The following is a 21,661-nucleotide window of genomic DNA, read 5'->3' as shown; positions in this document are numbered from 1 at the left end:
AAACGGATTTAGCATGGCATAGTGGATAGAGCATGGGCCCGGGAGTCCAAAGGTCATGAGTTCTAATCCCGGTTCTGCCGCTTATCTGCTGTGTGACCTAGGGCAAGTCATTTCACTTCTCCGTGCCTGTTACCTCATCTGTAAAATGGGGATTGAGACTCTGAGCGCCATGTGAGACAGGGACTACGTCCAACCCGATTTGCTTGTATCCACCCCAGTGCTTAGTACAGTGCCTGGCACACGGTAAGTGCTTAACAAATGCCACACTTATTATCTTGAGCTATCTTAAGATATCATCCTTTCAGACTTGGACCATAGACAACTGGATTTTATCCCAGTAATGAGAGTTTATTTTGAGTCTGATTCACCAGGCTTTCTGAGGCAATCCCAGGTCCAGTTATGTGCCTGGCACCTGGAATGAGTGGGAGAACAACCCACCAGGTATGGGAATCCAAGGCATTTGCAAATAAATTTCCCTTTAGATGGCCCAGAATGGGCATGGCTGGGGTGGGGAAAGTCAGGACAGGAAAGAGCATGGGGTCTTGAATCACTCAGTGAATCAATTCAATCATATTTATTGAGAGCTTACTGTGTGCAGAGCACTTTACTAAGCGCTTAGGAAGTACAAGTTGGCAACATATAGAGACGGTCCCTACCCAACAGCGGGCTCACAGTCTAGAAGGGGGAGACAGACAACAGAACAAAACATATTAACAAAAAAAAATAAATAGAATAAATATGTACAAGTAAAATAAATAGAGTAATAAATATGTACAAACATGTATACATATATACAGGTCACTTAATCACTTAATCCTTGTTTTTTAAGAGCTTATTTTGTGCAGTGCACTGTACTAAGCCTTGGGAAAAGTAATAATAATAATAGTAACGTTGGTATTTGTTAAGCGCTTACTACGTGCTAAGCACTGTTCTAAGCACTGGGGTAGGTACAAGGTAATCAAGGTTGTCCCACGTGGGGCTCCCAGTCTTCATCCCCATTTTACAGATGAGGTAACTGAGGCACGGAGAAGTTAAGTGATTTGCCCAAAGTCACACAGCTGACAAGTGGTGGAGCTGGGATTCGAACCCATGACCTCCAACTCCTAACCCCGGGGTCTTTCCACTGAGCCACGCTTCTTCTCTACAAGTACAATATGCAATGTACAAGTACAATATAATCAAGTCGGTAGGCAAAATCCCTGCCCACGAGGAACTTTCAGTGTACAGGAGGTGTTTACTTGACTTTTCTGGTGCATGCTCTCCAGCTGCCTCTGACCAGCACAAGAGTTTTTTGGTTATTAAAACATGCACACAGGGAAAATGCCAGTGTAGAGCCAATGACTTGGCTTCCAGGGATAATCAGAACATTGAATTGTGGTCTCTTACTACAACCCACCCAGCACACTTTGCCCCTCTAATGCTAACCTACTCACTGTACTTCAGTCTCATATATCTCACTTTCGACATTCGCCCACATCCTGCCTTGGCCTCGAGTGCCCTCCCTCTTCATAACCTACAGACTATTACTGTCCCTACCTTCAAAGCCTTTTTGAAGACACATTTTCGAGGGACCTTCCCCGACTAAGCCCTCTTTTCCTCTCCTCCCACCTGATCTGCTCTGCCCTCGTATTTGGGATTCGCACCCTTTATTCACCCCTCCCTCAGCCCCACAGCACTGGCCCCTTCCTTCCTCTCCCCCTCGTCCCCCTCTCCATCCCCCCATCTTACCTCCTTCCCTTCCACACAGCACCTGTATATATGTATATATGTTTGTACATATTTATTACTCTATTTATTTATTTTACTTGTACATATCTATTCTATTTATTTTATTTTGTTAGTATGTTTGGTTTTGTTCTCTGTCTCCCCCTTTCAGACTGTGAGCCCACTGTTGGGTAGGGACTGTCTCTATATGTTGCCAATTTTTACTTCCCAAGCGCTTAGTGCAGTGCTCTGCACACAGTAAGCGCTCAATAAATACGATTGATGATGATGATGATAATGTACATATCCGCAATTCATTTATTTATATTAATGTCCGCCTCGCCCTCTAGACTGTAAGCTCATTGTGGGCTAGGAACATGTCTATCACCTCTGTTCTACTATTTTTGAGCTCATCAAATATGATCGATTGTGTGGAAAGCACAGCAGTAAGCATTTGGGAGAGTAAAATACAACAACAAAACAGACGCAGTCCCCGTCCATTACTTTCCCAAGAGCTTTGTACAGTGCATTGTACCTTCTAAGTGCTCAGTAACGGTTAACTGATGGTATCGCACCCAAGTGGAAGTCTGGGCCGAAGTGAGAAATGGAATAGAGAATGGATGATAAAGAGACACCCTCTTCCCTTTCCTTCTCTACAGTGCATAAGGAGAATTATAGAAGCCTTTCTTTTTTTTGGTTAAGTGCATATAAGTACTGAACGTTTTCAACCAACCCTCCTGAGAAATATAGGAATAATAATAATAATAATGGCATTTGTTAAGCTCTTACGATGTGCAGAGCACTTTTCTAAGCACTGCGGGGGATACAAGGTGATCAAGTTGTCCCTCGTGGGGCTCACGGTCTTAATCCCCATTTCACAGATGAGGTAACTGAGATTCAGAGAAGTTAAGTGACTTGCCCACGGTCACACAGCAGACATGTGGCGGAGTCGTTATTCGAACCCATGACCTCTGACTTCAAAGCCCATGCTCTTTCCACTGAGCCACGCCGCTTCTCTAATATGTATGTCTAATATGCATAGAGCTTTGAAGTGAGGATCAGGAGGCATAAAATTCATACCGACAATTGTCACTCAGTTACTCAGCTCGTGTCTTTATAAGCAGAGTAGAATGGGCCTGCATGTAGTGGTGGACTGTCTCTTCAAATGAATTGTGAGTTGCCACTTAACTTCCTTTTAGATTAAGTCTCATATAAGTTTGATCCCTGATTACAGTTCTGGCTGTAAATTATGTTCTGGAGCAGAATCCAACTGCATGTAATTAAGCTCCTTGAGAAGGATACATGTGATTTAAAGCAGTCACGTATCTGCTCTGTGGCTGTATTTCTATAAGGGGATCATTTTTTACCGAAATGTACGGTAGAACATGAGCTGTAGTGGACCAACAGTTAATTATTCTCACGTGACCACACTCAACATTTTGCCTAGCCACTGCTCACTGCTCTGTTCCTGTAGAAGTACAGCAGTGTCATGGTGCTCCCTGAGACATTGGAGCAACTTTTATTTCTCCATTTGAAAATAGGGTTCTAACTAATGTATCTAAAAAGTGGGGATTCTTAAATTAGAGGCAGTGGGTATTTCATAAATCAGAGGTATCACTGTTGTTATATGCAGAGGGTATTCTTTTAAATACTTGATCTAAATTACACCATATTGATAATTTTAGGTCTGAATGTTCTCATTCAGAAATCTGCAGATTGTGCCCACAAAGATGATGTATAGTGTCCTGTAATCTCAAAGCATGTCTTCAGCTCTCAGGAAATAGTACATTGTAAAATGTCGTTCTCTCATTTCCTAATTATTTGTTAAAGTCATTTCATTTTATCTCTGTCACATGGCTCATTTCCAGGGCAACCAAATTTTTCGATGATTTTTTTCAGTTCAGCATTTGCTGGTTTCCTTGCTGCTTTGAAAAGTTACAGCAAATGTGCGCAAGGCCTTTCCAGTTGATTATCTTGGGAAGGGAAAATAAGCCCTTTCCATACTAACTGGATGCCCTTCAGTGTTTCCTTTTAGGCACCCATTTTGCTCCCCATCAGCTGCTAAACCGTGTCCCTTCCCTCTTACTTGGCCGATGGCCCAATGATCCTTCCCTATGTTCTTGCAGAAGAAATTGTTCGTGTGCATGTGTCTAGGAGTCAGGAGACCTTAATAATAATAATAATCATGGCATTTTGTTAAGTGCCTACTAAGTGCCAGGCACTGTGGCTCAGTGGCAAGATCCCGGGCTTGGAGTCGTGGGTTCTAATCCTGGCACCGCCACTTGGCAGCTGGGTGACTCTGGGCAAGTCACTTCACTTCTCTGGGCCTCAGTTACCTCATCGGTAAAACGGGGATGAAGACTGTGAGCCCCACGTGGGACAACCTGATCACCTTGTATCCTCCCCAGCGCTTAGAACAGTGCTTAGTCAGTGCTTAACAATGCCATTATTATTATTATTATTATTATTATTACTAAGTGCTGGAGTGGATCGAAGCAAATCAGGTTGGACACAATCCCTTTCCCACGTGGGGCTCCCTGTCTCAATCTCCATTTTACAGATGAGGTAACCAAAGCACAGCAAGGTAAAGCGACTTGCCCAAGGTCACACAGCAGACAAGTGGCAGAGGTGGAATTAGAATTCGTGACTTTCTACTCCCAGACCTGTGCTCTATCCGCCACACCATGATTCGAAACCTGGGTCTACCACTTGCCTGCCGGGTAACTTTGGACAGACCATTTAACTTCTCTGTCTTACAGTTTTCTTATCTGTAAAATGGGGATACAATATCTGTACTTCCATCCCTTAGACTGTAAACCTCAAATGGAAGAGGGATATATGTGATCTAATTGTGTTAAATCTATTTTGGTTCCTGGCACATGGGGACTACTTAAGAATTACTACGATTATTATTCATTCATTCATTCAGTCGTATTCATTGAGCGCTTACTGTGTGCGGAGCACTGTACTAAGCGCTTGGGAAGTACAAATCGGCAACATATATAATGGCATTTTTAAGTGCTTACTATGTGCAAAGCACTGTTCTAAGCACTGGGGAGGTTACAAGGTGATCAGGTTGTCCCACGGGGGCTCACAGTATTAATCCCCATTTTACAGATGAGTTAACTGAGGCCCAGAGAAGTTAAGTGACTTGCCCAAAGTCACACAGCTGGCAATTGGCAGAGCTGGGATTTGAACCCGTGACCTCTGACTCCAAAGCCCATGCTCTTTCCACTGAGCCACAAGACGGTCCCTATCCAACAATGAGCTCACAGTCTAGAAGGGGAGACAGATAACAAAACAAAACAAATAGACAGAAATTATCATTATTATTGGGCTATTGAGAGGGATATTAATTCATTCATTCAATCGTATTTATTGAGCGCTTACTGTGTGCAGAGCACTGTACTAAGTGCTTGGGAAGTACCATTCGGCAACAAATAGAGACAATCCCTACCAAGCAAGGGGCTCGCAGTCTAGAAGGGCTCACAACAAAACCAAACAAGTAGACAGGCATCAGTAGCATCAATTCATTCATTCAGTCGTATTTATTGAGCGCTTACTGTGTGCAGAGCACTGTACTAAGCGCTTGGGAAGTACAAGTTTGCAACATCTAGAGACGGTCCCTACCCAACAACGAGCTCACAGTCTAGAAGGGGGAGACACACAACAAAACATGTGGACAGGTGTCGTCAGAACAGATAGAATTAAAGGTAAATGCACGTCATTAACAAAATAAATAGAATAGTAAATATGTACAAGTAAAATAGAGTAATAAATCCATACAAACATATATACAGGCGCTGTGCGGAGGGGAAGGAGGTAGGGTGGGGGAGATGGGGAGGAGGAGAGGAAAAAGGGGGCTCAGTCTGGGGCCACAAATTATTGCCCCTTCTACATGACAAACCCTGTAACCCCGTCCTTTAACCAGCTAGAAAGTACCAGAATTTCATTCATTCAATCGTATTTATTGAGTGCTTACTGTGTACAGAGCTAAATGAATAGATTAATAGAAATATACACGTCATTAATAAAATAGAATAAGAAATATGTACAAGTGCGGTGGGAAGGGAGATAGAGTAGAGGGAGGGAGTTGGGGTGATGGGGAAGGGAGGAGGAGCAGAGGAAAAGGGGGGCTCTGTCTGGGAAGGCCTCCTGGAGGAGGTGAGCTTTCAGTAGGGGTAGGTGGGGAGGATACAGTATTTTGGCTAGTAGTGCTACTGTTACTTCTCATTTCTAGCAGAATATTTTCTTGTAGTTTATGGGTTCGTTAACTGGGTGGGAGACATCAAAGGGAGCAATGATTCAAACTGGGCAATGATTTTCTATCCGCTTGGGATAGAGAATACAGAAGGGCTTCCAAAGGAGAGACATTTTTTATGGTATTTGTTAATCGCATGCTGTGTGCCAGGCATTATATATTAAAGTGCTGGGGAAGATACAAGCTAATCAGGTTGGAGACAGTCCAGATCCCACGTGGGACTCAGAGTCTCAATCCCCATTTTACAGATAAAGTAACTGAGGCACAGAGAAGTTAAGGGGCACAGGAAAGTTAAGTGACTTGCCCAGGGTCACGCAGCAGACATGTGAAGGAGCGGGGATTAGAACTCAGGTCCTTATGATTCCCAGTCCCATGCTTTTTTCACTAAGCCATGTTGCTTCTGTATCAGAGTGCCATCAGAATTCTAGGAGGCTTTTGTTTAAGCCCTTGGAACTGGGAAGGAAAGATATTCATTCATTCAGTCAGTCGTATTTATTGAGCGCTTACTGTGTGCAGAGCACTGTACTAAGCGCTTGGGAAGTACAAGTTGGCAACATATAGAGACGGTCCCTGCCCAACAGTGGGCTCACAGTCTAGAAGGGGGTGGGGTGGGAGGGATATGGTGCATACCACATGAGGACCTCCAGAGCAAGCCTAACATAAGGAGCAGCGTGGCTCAGTGGAAAGAGCCCGGGCTTGGGAGTCAGAGGTTATGGGTTCAAATCCCTGCTCCGCCAGTTGTCAGCTATGTGACTTTGGGCAAGTCACTTAACTTCTCTGAGCCTCAGTTACCTCATCTGTAAAATGGGGATTAAGACTGTGAACCCCACATGGGAGACAACCTGATCACTTTGTATCCCCCCCCAGCGCTTAGAACAGTGCTTTGCACATAGTAAGCGCTTAACAAATGCCAATATTATTATTGTTATTATTCTCTGGGCCTCAGTTACCTCATCTGGAAAATGGGGATGAAGACTGTGAGCTCCACGTGGGACAACCTGATCACTTTGTATCCTCGCCAGCGCGTAGAACAGTGCTTGGCACATAGTAAGCACTTAAGAAACACCAACATTATTACTATTATTATAAGTATCAAACAATTCTGCAGAATCAACACGTTTTGTAGCTGTCCTAACTATTGCCCCTACCTAATGTTTGCTTCAGGTGCTTTTTATTACAATTCAACATGGAAAGAGCAAATAATATTAGGTTGAGGTTATGTGGAAACGTACCATTTTTTCCTATGAAATTACATCTTTTTGCTTGCCGTATGACTTGTCTTGAAGTATGGCTAATTAACAGCTGCTCCCTGGAAAGAACTGGGTGCCATCCAGATGGTACCAAGAGTGGCAACTGAGCAGGGCTGAGACCTAAAAAAAAAAAGTCCTCAATAATAATAAATAATAATGGCATTTATTAAGCACTTACTATGTGCAAAGCACTGTTCTAAGCACTGGGGAGGTTTACAAGGTGATCAGGTTGTCCCACGGGGGGGCTCACAGTCAATCCCCATTTTACAGATGAGGTAACTGAGGCACAGAGAAGTTAAGTGACTTGCCCAAAGTCACACAGCTGACAATTGGCGGAGCCAGGTTTTGAACCCATGACCACTGACTCCAAAGCCCGGGCTTTTTCCACTGAGTCACACTGCTTCTCAATGCTAGCTGCTTTTCATTCAGTCATTCATTCAATCGTATTTATTGAGCGCTTACTGTGTGCAGAGCACTGTACTAAGCGCTTGGGAAGTACAAGTTGGCAACATGTAGAGGTGGTCCCTACCCAACAGTGGGCTCACAGTCTAGAAAGTGGGCTCAGAGTCTCGAAATAGAGTGGGAGACGGAAAAATGAATGGAGAGGGAGAGGAAAAGGGGAAAAAACAGGGAAAGAAGGAAGGAGAGGGAAAGAAGTAACAGGAGCTATGTCTTCCCACTGTACTGCATTGTTCTCTCCTTAAAGCCTTGTATTTTTTAAGGTATTTGTTAAGTACATACTATGTGCCAGGCACACTGGATATAAGCTAATCAGGTTGGACACATTCCCTGTACCACATGGGGCTCACAGTCTTAATCCCCATTTTACAGATGAGGGAACTGAGGCATAGAGAAGTTAAGTGATTTGCCCAAAGTCACACAGCCGACAAGTGCTTAACAAAAACCATTATGATGATTGTGACTATAATTCTATTTATTTTGTTAATGATGTGCATCTAGCTTTATTTCTATTTGTTCTGATGACTTGACACCTGTCCACATGTTTTGTTATGTCATCTGTCTCCCCCTTCTAGACCTTGAGCCCACTGTTGGGTAGGGACCGTCTCTATATGTTGCCGACTTGCACTTCCCAAGCGCTTAGTCCAGTGCTTTGGACACAGTAAACGCTCAATAAATACGATTGAATGAATGAATGAATATAGCTATAATTCTATTCATTCTGACGGGTTTGACACCTGTCTACACATTTTGTTTTGTTGTCTGTCTCCCCCTTCTAGACTGCGAGCCCATAGTTTTAGTATGTATTAAGCCCCCACATCGTACAATTCACTGTATTAAGCACTTGAGATACACGAAAAAAGTGATATTCATTCATTCAATCCTATTTATTGAGCACTTACTGTGTGCAGAGCACTGAACTTAGCACTTGGGAAGTACAGGTCGGCAACATATAGCGACGGTCCCTACCCAACAATGGGCTCACAGTCTAGAAGAGGGAGACAAAAAATTAACAAGCGCGAATCGGCAGACGCATAGCCTTCCGCAAAAGGCCAGAAAGGAGACAAGATTTGTCAGTGTCGATACTGTGTGCCAAGCACTGTTCTAAGCGCTCGGGTAGATCCAAGATAATCAGATGAGACACCGTGACTCTCCCATGTGGGGCTCACAGTCTTAGAGATGAGGAGAGGAGGTTTCTTATCCCTCATTTACTGCTGATGAAATTTAGGGAAGTTAACTGATTTGCCCAAGCTCACACAGCAGACCAGTGTCAGAGTTGGGACTCGAATTCAGGTTTCCTCACTCCGTTCCATGATCTTTCTGCTGGGCCACCCTGCCTGCTGTTCTTGTTTTGTGTAGTCCCAAATGTCATCTCGTTTTCTGCCCACCTTAGGCAATCAGTAAATGCCTGACCCCAAATATAGAAGGAAGAGAGCAAAATAGAAACTTTAAAAATGTCTGTCCCCTTCTTATCCTTCTTTAGAAATGGCACCTCACCTTAGACATTTCTCTGCTTGTGTCATCTATTCTTATGCTTAGCTCCTTTTGAGTGGTGGCATTAACTTCTGTATACGTTGACGACCTTGGGCTACTCACTTCTTAACTTTTCTGTGCCACTTAACTACTCTGTCCCTGTTACTTTATCTGTAAAATGTTCAGCACTTGGAACAGTGCTTCGCACATAGTAAGTGCTTAACAAATGCATTATTATTATCATTATATGCCTGATATATGACCATGCACCCAGTGACACCGAATAAATAGTATGGCAGGAATCTTGTCGACCCCTCTGTTATATTGTACTCACCCAAGCACTTGGTACGGTGCTTTGTACACAGTCAGCACACAATAACTGCAATTGATCAATTTATTGATTTGGGGGATAAAACCAGGGTAATCAGAATTCTTCAAAAGTAGTGTGTTGAGGGCCTCTGTGTATATTAAAATGAATCAGGCATTAGAAAAGGTGAAAATAGTAATCATGGTTTCTTATTTTTATTAAAACCACTTTTAGAAAACATGAAAAGTAACATCATCACGGTAATCATTTTTGAAGTGGCGTTGGTACTTAAAATTCTTGATGGGCATAAAATGTGTTGCGTTATTTACAACTCTAGTGACAAGTCTGGCATTGTTCATTCGCTCCCAATGTAATGGAGGTCTTGAAAAATGACTTGATTTTGCCCAAGATCACACCAAGTCAGTGGCAGTAATAAGGCACAGATTCAGCTCTCTGAATTTCCCTACGCTATAGACGATAAATGCTTGGAGCTTATTTAATGTTTTGTTGAAGAAATTCCATGGAATCTGCCAATTTTTTAATGGCACTAATATTTGATTTGTACACAAATAAACTTCAGGAGGATTAAGAGGAGAGTTTGGTTAAGCCGTATTAAAGCAAAAGAAAATTAGAGAATTAGGACAAAGAAAGGACCGTTTGATTTTGCTAAGAGATCACTGGAAATCTTAAAATAGAATTGTGGACTGCAACTTGAAGCTATGCCACACCAGCTGTATTGAAACATTATCGTGTCTGATGAGCTCTTTTCAAAAGAAGCTACTTTGGGAAACTAATTGTGAGTTTTTGAAGTGGATAACTATGGTTAAGGGTATTGAACTGAATTCTCAGATAAAAGGATCTCTTTTCAGAATCTCATTTGTCTCCCTAGGTAAAAATCAAAAACATGAATCAAACATTCATGAATACGTTTATTTTGTGATTTTAGGCAATTGTTCTGAACAATAGCAATGGTTTTGTTGATTATCGTGAATATGAGGGGTTGTAATATGGCCTTATGTGTTTTCTAAAATTATCATTCATTCATTCAATTCATTCAGTCGTATTTATTGAGCACTTACTGTGTGCAGAGCACACTTAATGGTCTTAATATGCTGGAATCAAAAAGTGGGGAAAGTTGTCACTTGGAATTTCAGCAGAATTTGATACAGAGGCAAAATATACAAACTTGTATTGTTTTTTTCCTTGAAGGACTATTTGAAAGAACAGCTGGTTTCTGAGAGCATTTCAGAAGAGAATACTGCACCCATCAGACCTCTAAAATTGGCCTTTCCAAGTACGGAAGAGAAACCTTTTGTCTTTAACCCTTTCCAGGTGCATAGACTGTTTAGAGAAACCATGTTAGATGAGGTAAGTGTAATGATAGCAGTGCAGTTATGAAATCATGTTATCCAGTTCACTAGCATGAATATAATTCAAGCAGAACATGATAATATTGTGTAATTGACCACTTAGTTTACTTGTTGCTCTTACTTCCAATTGTTTGATTTATTACCACTTTTTAGAAAGTATTTTACTTTATTTCAGTAAGGTACTAAAACCATAGAGAAGCAGCGTGGCTTAGTGGAAAGAACAGGAGCTTGGGAGTCAGAGGTCGTGGGTTCGAATCCCAGCTTCATCATTTGTCCACTGGGTGGCCTTGGGCAAGTCATTTAACTTCTCTGCGCCTCAGTTACCTCATCTGTAAAATGGGGGTGAAGACTGTGAGCCCTACATGGGACAACCTGATTATCTTGTATCTACCCCAGCGTTTAGAACAGTGCTTTGCACATATTAAGTGCTTAACAAATACCAACACTATCATTATGTGAATGATTCCTGCCTAAGGTATGATTAGAAAGGCCTCAAACTTGAGTCAGTGAGTCCATTATGGATGTAATGTCTGCTAATGTCATTGGACATTGGATGGCATGTGTGTGAAACAGCATTCAGTTATTTCTTTAAAGTTGGCTTGAGTGTCAATTTAAACACTTTTAAATGATCACTCTAAACCATGACTTTATAGATATTCATAAATTTAAATATATAATTGCTGACATCAACTGAAAACATTTTCACTAGATATTTCAATGGCTATTCTGGAGTAATAGCCCAATTAATAAGATAAGTTTTGCCTTATGAACCTCTTGACTCCAACATAATTTATTTTTTCTTTACTTCTTGGAATGCTTTTGAAAACGCTTTGAACTGGCAAGACAGAAGAGAGATTGCTTGACCTAGAAATCTGATGAAAAAAAAATTAAAACAATGCCCTAATTTAGGATGCAGAAAATGTTTTTATCAAACCCGCTATAGCCCTAGCCACCATTCATCACTACTGTAGTAGAATAAGACCTTCAGATACTGACAACTCAGGGCAAAATTTTTCTGTATGAAAGATTGATTAATCAGCAAGCAACATGGCATGGTTATTGTTGCAATTTGTGGAGTGTAAAAACTTGAGCACAAATTGTACTATTTCATTCTGATATTGAAAACTATGCTAACATTTTTATACTTAGGTTTTAAAGAGCAGAAGGGAGGAATTTTTCTACGAGGACCCGACCCTCTTAATCCCTGATACATTTGCTGAACCTTTAATTTGTCCGGCTTTGACTTTAAAATCACTGTTTCAGATGACTTATTTTATTAAACCACTTATATTAAGTATATCTATATGTAACGTGAACATTTGTTTTTGACCAATAGGAATAGTTTTGTCTAAGTAATTAAATGTGGATTATAGGCCATGTCCATGTTTATAACAGCCATCTATTTATTGAAATGCTTTACACAACTCTAAAATAAACTATCAAACACTAATTAAGATACAGTCCATGCTCTGAAACCCAGAAAAAACAAATTTCTTTCCTGACAAACTTTTCGCTGACAACCAAAAATATCGATTGAATTGCTCCATAAAAAGTTGCCAGTGTTTTTGCGATTGAATCAAACTCACAGAGAAAATGGTTGGGCCAAATGCCATCAACAGTTGGAAGAATAACGACTGGAAAATTGATTTATCTTTTAATAAATACTGGTTACATCCCCACATGGATTTATAAATGAATTGCTGTCTTATTGGCATAGAAGCCTTCTTCTGTGGACATGATTGATGTCATCTGTCTAGTCCTTGTTCTAGACTCCCTCCTTCTTAGTTAGTCTGTTCCAGCTGGAGCTTTAATTTACTGATCATATTAACTCTGATTAATAACTAACAATGCCTTCTTCTCATACATCAACAGTCGGCCACATCTAAATGGGACTGGGATTGGTCAAACTTGCTGCCAAGTTATCTGGGACTGAATAAAATGACCTTCAAGGTGCTCCTGGAAAACAGGTAACAGAATTCAAAGAGATTTTATTGGACAGGGTTTAGCTTTTCTGTATTATTTAGCAGGACTCTAAAGAAAAATTATGAATTCAATAGAAAAAAATCATTTTTCGTGGATGATGCTCAAAAGTGAAGTGATTCCTAAGTGTTATTTTTATATGAATCTTGCAGTAAAGCAATTATTACAGTAAATGAAATTAATCTAAAGAGGAAATCCCAATATATTTGCTAATTGTACACTTTATAAATAACAATAATGGAGATGTTCAGCAATGCTTTAGCTGTTCATCATTTCCATAGAATTCTACTGGTTAAACATGGCCTACAACTTTCTATATATATATATTATATGTGTATATGTATTATATATGTGTGTATATATATATATAGTATATGTGTATGTATATATGCATTTAAGTATGTATATATTAGCATACTTATTATATATACTATATATAGTTATATATACTTACTATAAGTATATAAGTATATTAGCATACTTATTATATATACTATATATAGTTATATATACTTATTATATATACTTATATATTACATACTTATATACCTATATATTTATATAAACATATATATATTTATTCTTACTTATTACTTATTGCTTATATGTATACTTATTCTTACTTATTACTTTATATATGTACTTATTTCAATCTATAGCATTTATATATCTGTTCACCTGTAGATGTATATTTGTGTGAGTGCATTGTCTGTGTACAAGATTTTCCATTTGCCAGCTACTACAAAACTTCAGTCTTCTTCAGACCTTCTTAGGACTGTGAGACCTGGCCTGATCTCAGATGCCACATACATCTCGTGGAACAGCAATCCCACTAATATCATAAGTATTGATTGAGTGCCTACGACATGCAGAACACTGTAGTGAACTCGTGGGAATATACGGTAAAAGTAGTAATATTGACAATCTCCAAATGGAATTTACCATCCAGTGTTTAGCATCAAGTAGCAAAATAGGATCCCACAGTAAGTGCTCAATAGTTCCGTTGAATGATTGATCAAAACCTGGAGTGCAGTCAGTCCACCAGCATTGAAAAAACGCGTGTGGTATCATATCTTCACTTGATGAGTGCTATCAGTGATTGCTAATTCACCTCATCCAACTGTGTGACCAACAATTCCTCCCAAATCTTGGGCATGGAAAGATTGTATAGTCTATACAGTGACTCATCTTCTAGACTGTGAGCCTGTTGTTGGGTAGGGATTGTCTCTATCTGTTGCCGAATTGTACTTTCCGAGCACTCACATCCAGTGTTTAGCATCAAGTAGCAAAATAGGATACAGTAAGTGCTCAATAGTGCCATTGAATGACTGATCAACACCTGAAGTGCAGTCAGTCCACCAGCATTGAAAAAATGCATATGGTATCATATCTTCACTTGATGAGTGCTATCAGTGATTGCTAATTCACCTCATCCAACTGTGTGACCAACAGTCCTTCCCAAATCTTGGGCATGGAAAGATTGTATAGTCTATACAGTGACTCATCTTCTAGACTGTGAGCCCGTTGTTGGGTAGGGATTGTCTCTATCTGTTGCCGAACTGTACTTTCCGAGCACTCAGTACAGTGCTGTGCACACAGTAATTGCTCAATGAATACTGTTGAATGAATGTGATGTTTTTGAAATCTCCCGTCACAGCCATCCTACTTCATCGCTCGTCATCAGTTATAGTTATTAAGGGCTAACTGTGTGCAGAGCACTGTCCTAAGCACTTGAGAGGGAACAGTACTGCCAAATTGGTAGAGACACGTTCCCTGCCCAGAATGAGCTTACGGCCTAAAGGGGGAGATAGATTCATTGTAAATATATAATTTAGAATAATTTATAGGTATGTTCCATACGTCTAATGGGCAACTGGCAATTTGTGATCCTGTCATAACATTTTTATATACAGATATAGCACATCTACATGTTTTGTTTTGTTGTCTGTCTCTGCCTTCTAGACTGTGAACCCGTTGTTGGGTAGGGACCATCTCTATATGTCGCCAACTTGTACGTCCCAAGCGCTTAGTACAGTGCTCTGCACACAGTAAGTGCTCAATAAATACGAGTGAATGAATGAATGACTGAATAAATGCTGTTGCCAGAATTTCTCTAGAAGTCGGATGTGATGTATCCAAGCCTTCTAGTCATCTGTTGAAGGTTAAAAGCCAAATAATTACTCTATAGACCTACAGCGTTATCTGAAATTTGACACTACACTGACAGAACATTTGATGTCAGGCTCCAAAGACATGTTTGCCCTCCTTATTCAGTTTTCTACATCAGGTCCTCGCTCATCGGCATCACAGCATTCACTCTCTTCAGGTATGCTGTAAGGAACCACATAGTGTTCTTAAAGTGCTCTGCACACAGTAAGCGCTCAATAAATACGATTGATTGATTGATTAAAGTACTGGATCTGACACTGCCTGTGTCACCAAGGGTCTGTTCAATCTTGGCATTCATTAGAGTACAATGCAGCAATAAGCAGTCACGTTCCCTGCCCACAACAGGCGTACAGGCTGGCATCTTTTCTCTAGTCATGTACGTTCCTTACCTTAATGTGACTCTCATAATGTAGACACTTATTTAGAAGTCTCTTTTTGGTCATGATAATAAGAAACTGCAAGGTGTTAGTGAGGCATTTTTGGACTCCTACCGCCATTATGTCTGAGCCGTGGTAACTCAGATGCATTCATTCATTGTTGTATTTGTTGAGCGCTTACTGTGTGCAGAACACTGTACTAAGCACTTGGAAAGTACAATTTGGCAACAGAGACAGTCCCTACACAACAACGGACTCACTCCCACCCAATCCTGATGTATCTTGCGGCAGTAGCTCTCTGTTGTCCTAATTACTGTGAAGAGGGGGTCTCCTGGGGTTGGGACCTTGGAGAAATTCTCTAATGGACCCTTCTCTTCCCCTATATCCCAGGTATTCCCTATATTCCCTTCCCGGGTTCTAATCCCGGCCCCACCACTTGTCAGCTGTGTGACTTTGGGCAAGTCACAACTTCTCTGTGCCTCAATTAACTTCATCTGTAAATTAGAGATTAAGACTGTGAGCCCCACATGGGACAACCTGATTACCTTGCATCTACCCCAGCGCTTAGAACAGTGCTTGGCATATAGTAAGTGCTTAACAACTACCATCATTATTATTATTATTATATATTCCTACCCAAATGTAAATTGTCATATTTTAAGAGCAAAGATGTTCCTTTCCTCATGACTCATTAACCTCCCTCTTTTGACATTTAGCAGTGAAACCCTTATTTGCTAAATGGTTCAGAAAATAAAGGGGAAGATTTGAAGGTGGTGTCTGATGACAAAGGCATTGAACCAAGCAATTACAAACATACTTCCGTGAAAGCAAATCTCAGAAAGTGTATGAAAATAGAACCGATAAATATATAGTGTCTGAAATACAGATGATTTATACCTTTCAGTGTAGCAGCTTTTCCATTATACAAGATAGGAGCTGTTTAAATGTGTCAGGAAATTTGCTTCCTTTCTAATGTGTCAAATACATGCTTTTCTTTTGAATATTATTTAAAGGTAAATAGAATGATTACACACCCACTTGTTAAATTGTAATTTTTTTCAAGTTTCTGACATCAAGTTCTTAATATTATCTTTGCGGTTTAAAAGAAATCCAAAATAAGAAGTCTAAAAGAGATTGATTACTCCCAAATGGTTCCCAAGCATTGTCAGCAATAATCTACAAATTACATTAAAGATCTATGCTATTTTAAGTCTCTAAATGTACTGAATAGGAGACGGGCTCGGAATTGAGCAAATGCAATAGAATATGATGATAGAAGAGGTGGGGAAACATTTTAAGGTAGTATTTTGGATGCCTTCCAAGTGAATAACAACCAAGAAATGAGGAGAACCCCAGAGTAGAAAACCCATTCAAAATGGGATGTTAGAGTGGATTATTTTTGTAATTCCTCATAGAAATAGCCACTCTTTAATCAGGATGGTAAATACATTTCCTCATCATCAGTGGTATTTATTGAGCACTTACTATGTGCAGAGCAACAAGTACTAAGTGCTTGTGAGAATACAACAGAGTTGCCTACAATGAGCTCACAGTCTAGAAGACGTAGTCTTTTTTAGTGGTTTAGTTTTTAAAGGAAGAAAAAAGTATAATCTGGTTCTAAAAGTGGGAATGTCCCCAGATTAGCCCAACAATTTTCTGGTGGATTCTTTACTGCACTGGAATAAAATATTAGACTAGAACATTTGGCTTAGGTGCTGTTGGCAAATTGGAATGTTTGCTCAACAACCCAAGCCTTTTTAGATTCAGCTTTCCTCACTGTCAGAAAAATGGCTTTTGTGCACACACATGAGCACTGGTTTTGGTTTTGAACACAAATGCCTATATATGGCAGAGATGTGTGTGAAACAACAATTTTAACCAATATTTATTGATCTCCTCCAGGCTGTAGGACACAGTGCAATTTTTGAGTTGGTTTCCAAGTTTTGATTCGATCCAGTTGCTGCCCTCAAAGCACTTACATTGTAGCATTTGTAAACAATTTCCATTCTGACTTTATTATTTTTGAAAATACGAACATATCCTCGAAACAATTAAAATAAAAGTAACGCAAAACTATCTCTTCCATGGTATAATTTTTATATCTAAATTTTTCTCATCGTGTGAGATATTACTAAGTAACTTTTGAGAATCCTTGTCGAATTGATAAACTGAAAGCAATGGAACTTAAAGGTGTGTATTTAAGTGCTTTGGGGTGAATATCAAAGTGTTTATTAAATACTAATAATTGATTAATGGATATTTAAAGAAGGGTAAACAATCCAGATAGCATGCTTGAGGGAAACCCAAGATGCAATCAGGAATAATGTTTCTGGAAATGCCATTGAAAAGGCAGCTTGAAGAAATGGATTTGGGGAGACTGCAGGTAGTTGAGGAGGGAGTTAGAAGTCAAATCTGGAATTTAGAGGGTGGCATGTCTTGGTTGGGTAGAAATTCACCAAAGAAGTAGGAATATTGGGGATAAAGATCACAGGGAAAGAGGAGGACAAAAAGTTCAGCCTATCTCAAATGGTCAAAGACTAGAAATTTACGTCAATCATGTTAAAAAAAATCCTTTATTTCATATCTGACCACACACCAAAATGGACTTAAAATATCAAGGAAATTTTAGTCAGTGAGTCAGCTTCTGTGAGCTAGAATATAGTTTTCACAAGCTTCCCAAGATGATTACTGTTGCTTTTCTAATTTGACTCAACTGTGGAGCCAAATTTTGTTCTATTTTTAAGATATTGCAAGTCCAGCCCCAAGAAAAGCCTGCTAAATTCAGTACTGTGTGCTTGGAAAAGTGCTATCATTTGACAAGCGCTTAGTATAGTGCTCTGCACACAGTAAGTGCTCAATAAGTACAAATGAATGAATGAATACATCAATCAATCAATCATATTTGTTGAGCATTTACTATGAGTATAGCAACATCTTAGCACTTGGGAGAGTACAGTGCGACAGAATTAGTGACACGTTCTCTGCCCATAACGAGCTTACAGTCTACAGAGGGAGACAGGTGTTAATAGGAATAAATGGGTAACGTTTACTATATAATTTAAAGATACGTATGCAAGTGCTGTAAGGATGGGTGTGGAGCGAATATCAAATATCCAAAGGTCACAGATGGAAATTTGTAGATGTTGCAGAAGGGAGAGCTAGTTGGGGAAAAGAGGGCTTAAAAGGGGATGTGACCTTAGTAATGCTTTGAAGGTGGAGAGTGACTTCTCAAAGATCTCACTCTGATGAGCTATTTTTAGGAAGCTATTTACAGATATCTTTTCTTTGATGTTTTTTGGTTATCAATGCAGTTAGAAAGTGTATTTAAAAATCTAACTTTGATAGTATAGGAAAATTCAGGCTTAACCCTGTAATTGTGAAACGTGAGCCAGTGGTGATGGTAAGTTTACCTTTTGAAAAGTATGATGTTTACATGATGTCCAAACACTAGAGTTTTCAAGTGAGATGTAATAAATGTCTCTAACATTATAGTTTTATTGGTGAAATAATTGTTACTATGAGCATAGAACAAAGGAAAGTCAGTCATTTTGCAACTGGAATACAAATGGTATAAAGCTTAATTTTGGGTTCTATTCTCTCCTTTGTTTTGGGTGGGCACAACCCTCTTCCTGGATCATGGCTCAATCCATGGTATTTATTGAGCTCTCACTAAGAGCAGAGCACTGTATTAAGAGCTTGGGAGAATATAACAGAGTTGGAGTTCCCTGTCCACAAGGAACTTACAGACTAGTCAAGGAGAGACAGACATTAATGTGAATAAATTACGGGTATGTATGGAATTGCTGTGAGGCTGAGGGTAGAGTGCTTAATGAGAAGCAGCGTGGCTCAGTGGAAAGAGCCCGGGCTTTGGAGTCAGAGGTCATGGGTTCAAATGCCGCCTCTGCCACTCATCAACTGTGTGACTTTGGGCAAGTCACTTAACTTCTCTGGGCCTCAGTTACCTCATCTGTAAAATGGGGATTAAAACTGTGAGCCCCACATGGGGCAACCTGATCACCTTGTAAATTCCCCAGCGCTTAGAACAGTGCTCTGCACATAGTAAGCACTTAATAAATGCCATTATTATTATTATTATTAATGGGTACAAATCCAAGTTCATAGACAACACAGAAGGGAGAGGGGCTGGGGAAAGGGAGGCTTAAAGTAGGAAGGCCTCTTGGAAGAGACGTGACTTAATAAGGCTTTGAAGATGGGGAAAGTGGCAGTCTGTCGTATATGGAAGAGGAAGGAGTTCCACTCAATGGGAGGTTGCAGGCAAGGGCTTGGTGAGCCCACTGTTGGGTAGGGACTGTCTCTATGTGTTGCCAATTTGTACTTCCCAAGCGCTTAGTACAGTGCTCTGCACATAGTAAGCGCTCAATAAATACGATTGATGATAGAGAAGAACAAAGTACAAAAAATTAGCGTGGAGGGAGCAGAATCATTATTGATTTCCCTCCTGGATTCTCTGAGTTTCTTGGGCTTAAGCAGTCTTCCCAAAAGATAACACTCTGTACCTAAGCAGTCACATTTCTCTATTATGAAAAATCAGATGATGGAAAGGCCGGCTCCAAAATCAGGTCTATCGTGCTCTGCCTCTTTCCCAGCCTGAGGTCGTCCAACAAGGCACTGTAGTCCCAGATACGGGAGGGAAAAGTAGCTCTGCATAGAAGCACTCTGCTCATGCATGGTGAGAAAATACTCTCATTCTAACGGAGAACTGTGAAGATGTCTTTTTTTGGATCGTTTCCAGACCCAATTATTTTAAAGAGGACAATTGGCTCAGGGAAGTTTTAGGACGATAATATAAGACAAATGGGTAGCTGTTATAAAAGATAAAGCAGCGTGGTGTAGTGGCTAGAGCACAGGCCTGGCAATCAGAAGGTCATGGGTTCTAATCGCAGCTCCGCCACTTCTCTGCTGTGTGACCTTGGGCAAGTCACTTCACTTCCCTGTGCCTCAGTTACCTCATCAGTAAAATGGGGATTGAGACTGTGAGCCCCATGTGGGACAGGGACTATGTCCAACCCGATTAGCTTGTATCTACCCCAGCGTTTAGTTCAGTGCCTGGCACATAGTAAGCACTCAACAAATACCATAATTATTATTATTATAAAGGTCCCCACTAGACTCTGACAGCAGCTACAAGCTCTGGAAGCAGAGGCATCCTGTTTAGGGTCTGTACTTTTTAGAAAACACTCTCATAAAGCACTACTAGAAGAAAGGAGAAGCAACATGCAGAGTGGTCAGAGACTGTGAGCCCGTTGTTGGGTAGGGACCGTCTTTATACGTTGCCAACTTCTACTTCCCAAGCGCTTAGTACAGTGTACTGCACACAGTAAGCGCTCAATAAATACGATTGAATGAATGAATTGACTTGGGGTCTAATCCCGGCTCTGCCACTTGTCTACTGTGTGACCTTGGGCAAGTCACTTAACTTATCTGTGCCTCATTTACTTCTTCTGTAAAATGGGGATTTCTTGACGAGTCCTATGTGGGACAGGGACTGTGTCCAACTGGATTACTTTGTATTTACCCCAGAGCTTAGAACAGTGCCTGGCAACTAGTAAGTGCTTAACAAACACTATTAAAAAAGAAAAGATAAGAACCATATACCCATTTCATATTTGCATCCGAAGTTAATTTGTGTGCTATTAAAGGCTGCGTCCTTTCCTTCCATCCAATCAATCACAGAACCAATGAGTAATACAATTAATGAAAGGAATTCAATCAATGAGTGGTATTTGAGCGCTTACTATGTACCAAGCACTGTACTAAGCACTTGGGGACAGTACAGCACAACAGAATTAGCCGACATGTTCCAAATCTTTTGTAACATATGCAGACTTTCAAAAATACCAAAAAATGGATATAAATTAACCATTAAGTAGAGACTTTTAGAGTTCTTGAGTTAATCATGATGGTTCACATGGGGTATTGCTTATGGGTGACACTGACATTTTTCAGGAATCCAGATGTGCGTTTCCTGATCGATCCAGCTATCTCAGCCACACGGATAATTTCTCCTCTAGACTGTATGGTTGTTGAAGACAGAGAATGTGTTTGTTATATGATTGCACCATATTCCCCCAAGCGCTTAATACAGTGCCCTGCACACAGTAAGCACTCACTAAATATTATTAATTGAATTGCTTAGTAGTTGCCAGAAACCAGACCTTTTTTAGAGATCAAGGACTTTGGGAAGATCCATCATTACAATGTATACAGCTCTTGGAGTTGAATCCTGAACTTTATATCTCTTATGTCTGTAAAACTATTTATGCTCTGGTCCACTCTTTCAACCCATTTGA

The 21,661-nt window shown here is 40.2% G+C and overlaps 1 protein-coding gene across 1 annotated transcript in view; it reads left to right on the top strand.

Annotated features, from left to right (window-relative positions):
- KIAA0825 (KIAA0825 ortholog) overlaps positions 1-21,661 on the top strand; it is a 330,993-nt gene that overhangs the window by 132,271 nt on the left and 177,061 nt on the right. The window contains exons 20-21 of the mRNA XM_038765660.1: positions 10,664-10,822; positions 12,697-12,791. Of these exons, the coding sequence (XP_038621588.1) occupies positions 10,664-10,822; positions 12,697-12,791 (254 nt within the window). The remainder of the gene's footprint in view (positions 1-10,663; positions 10,823-12,696; positions 12,792-21,661) is intronic.

Source organism: Tachyglossus aculeatus, chromosome 23, assembly GCF_015852505.1.
Source record: "Tachyglossus aculeatus isolate mTacAcu1 chromosome 23, mTacAcu1.pri, whole genome shotgun sequence".
Classification (NCBI taxonomy): Eukaryota; Metazoa; Chordata; class Mammalia; order Monotremata; family Tachyglossidae; genus Tachyglossus; species Tachyglossus aculeatus.
The sequence above is the reverse complement of the archived record's forward strand: the minus strand, read 5'-3'. Positions and strand labels throughout refer to the sequence as shown.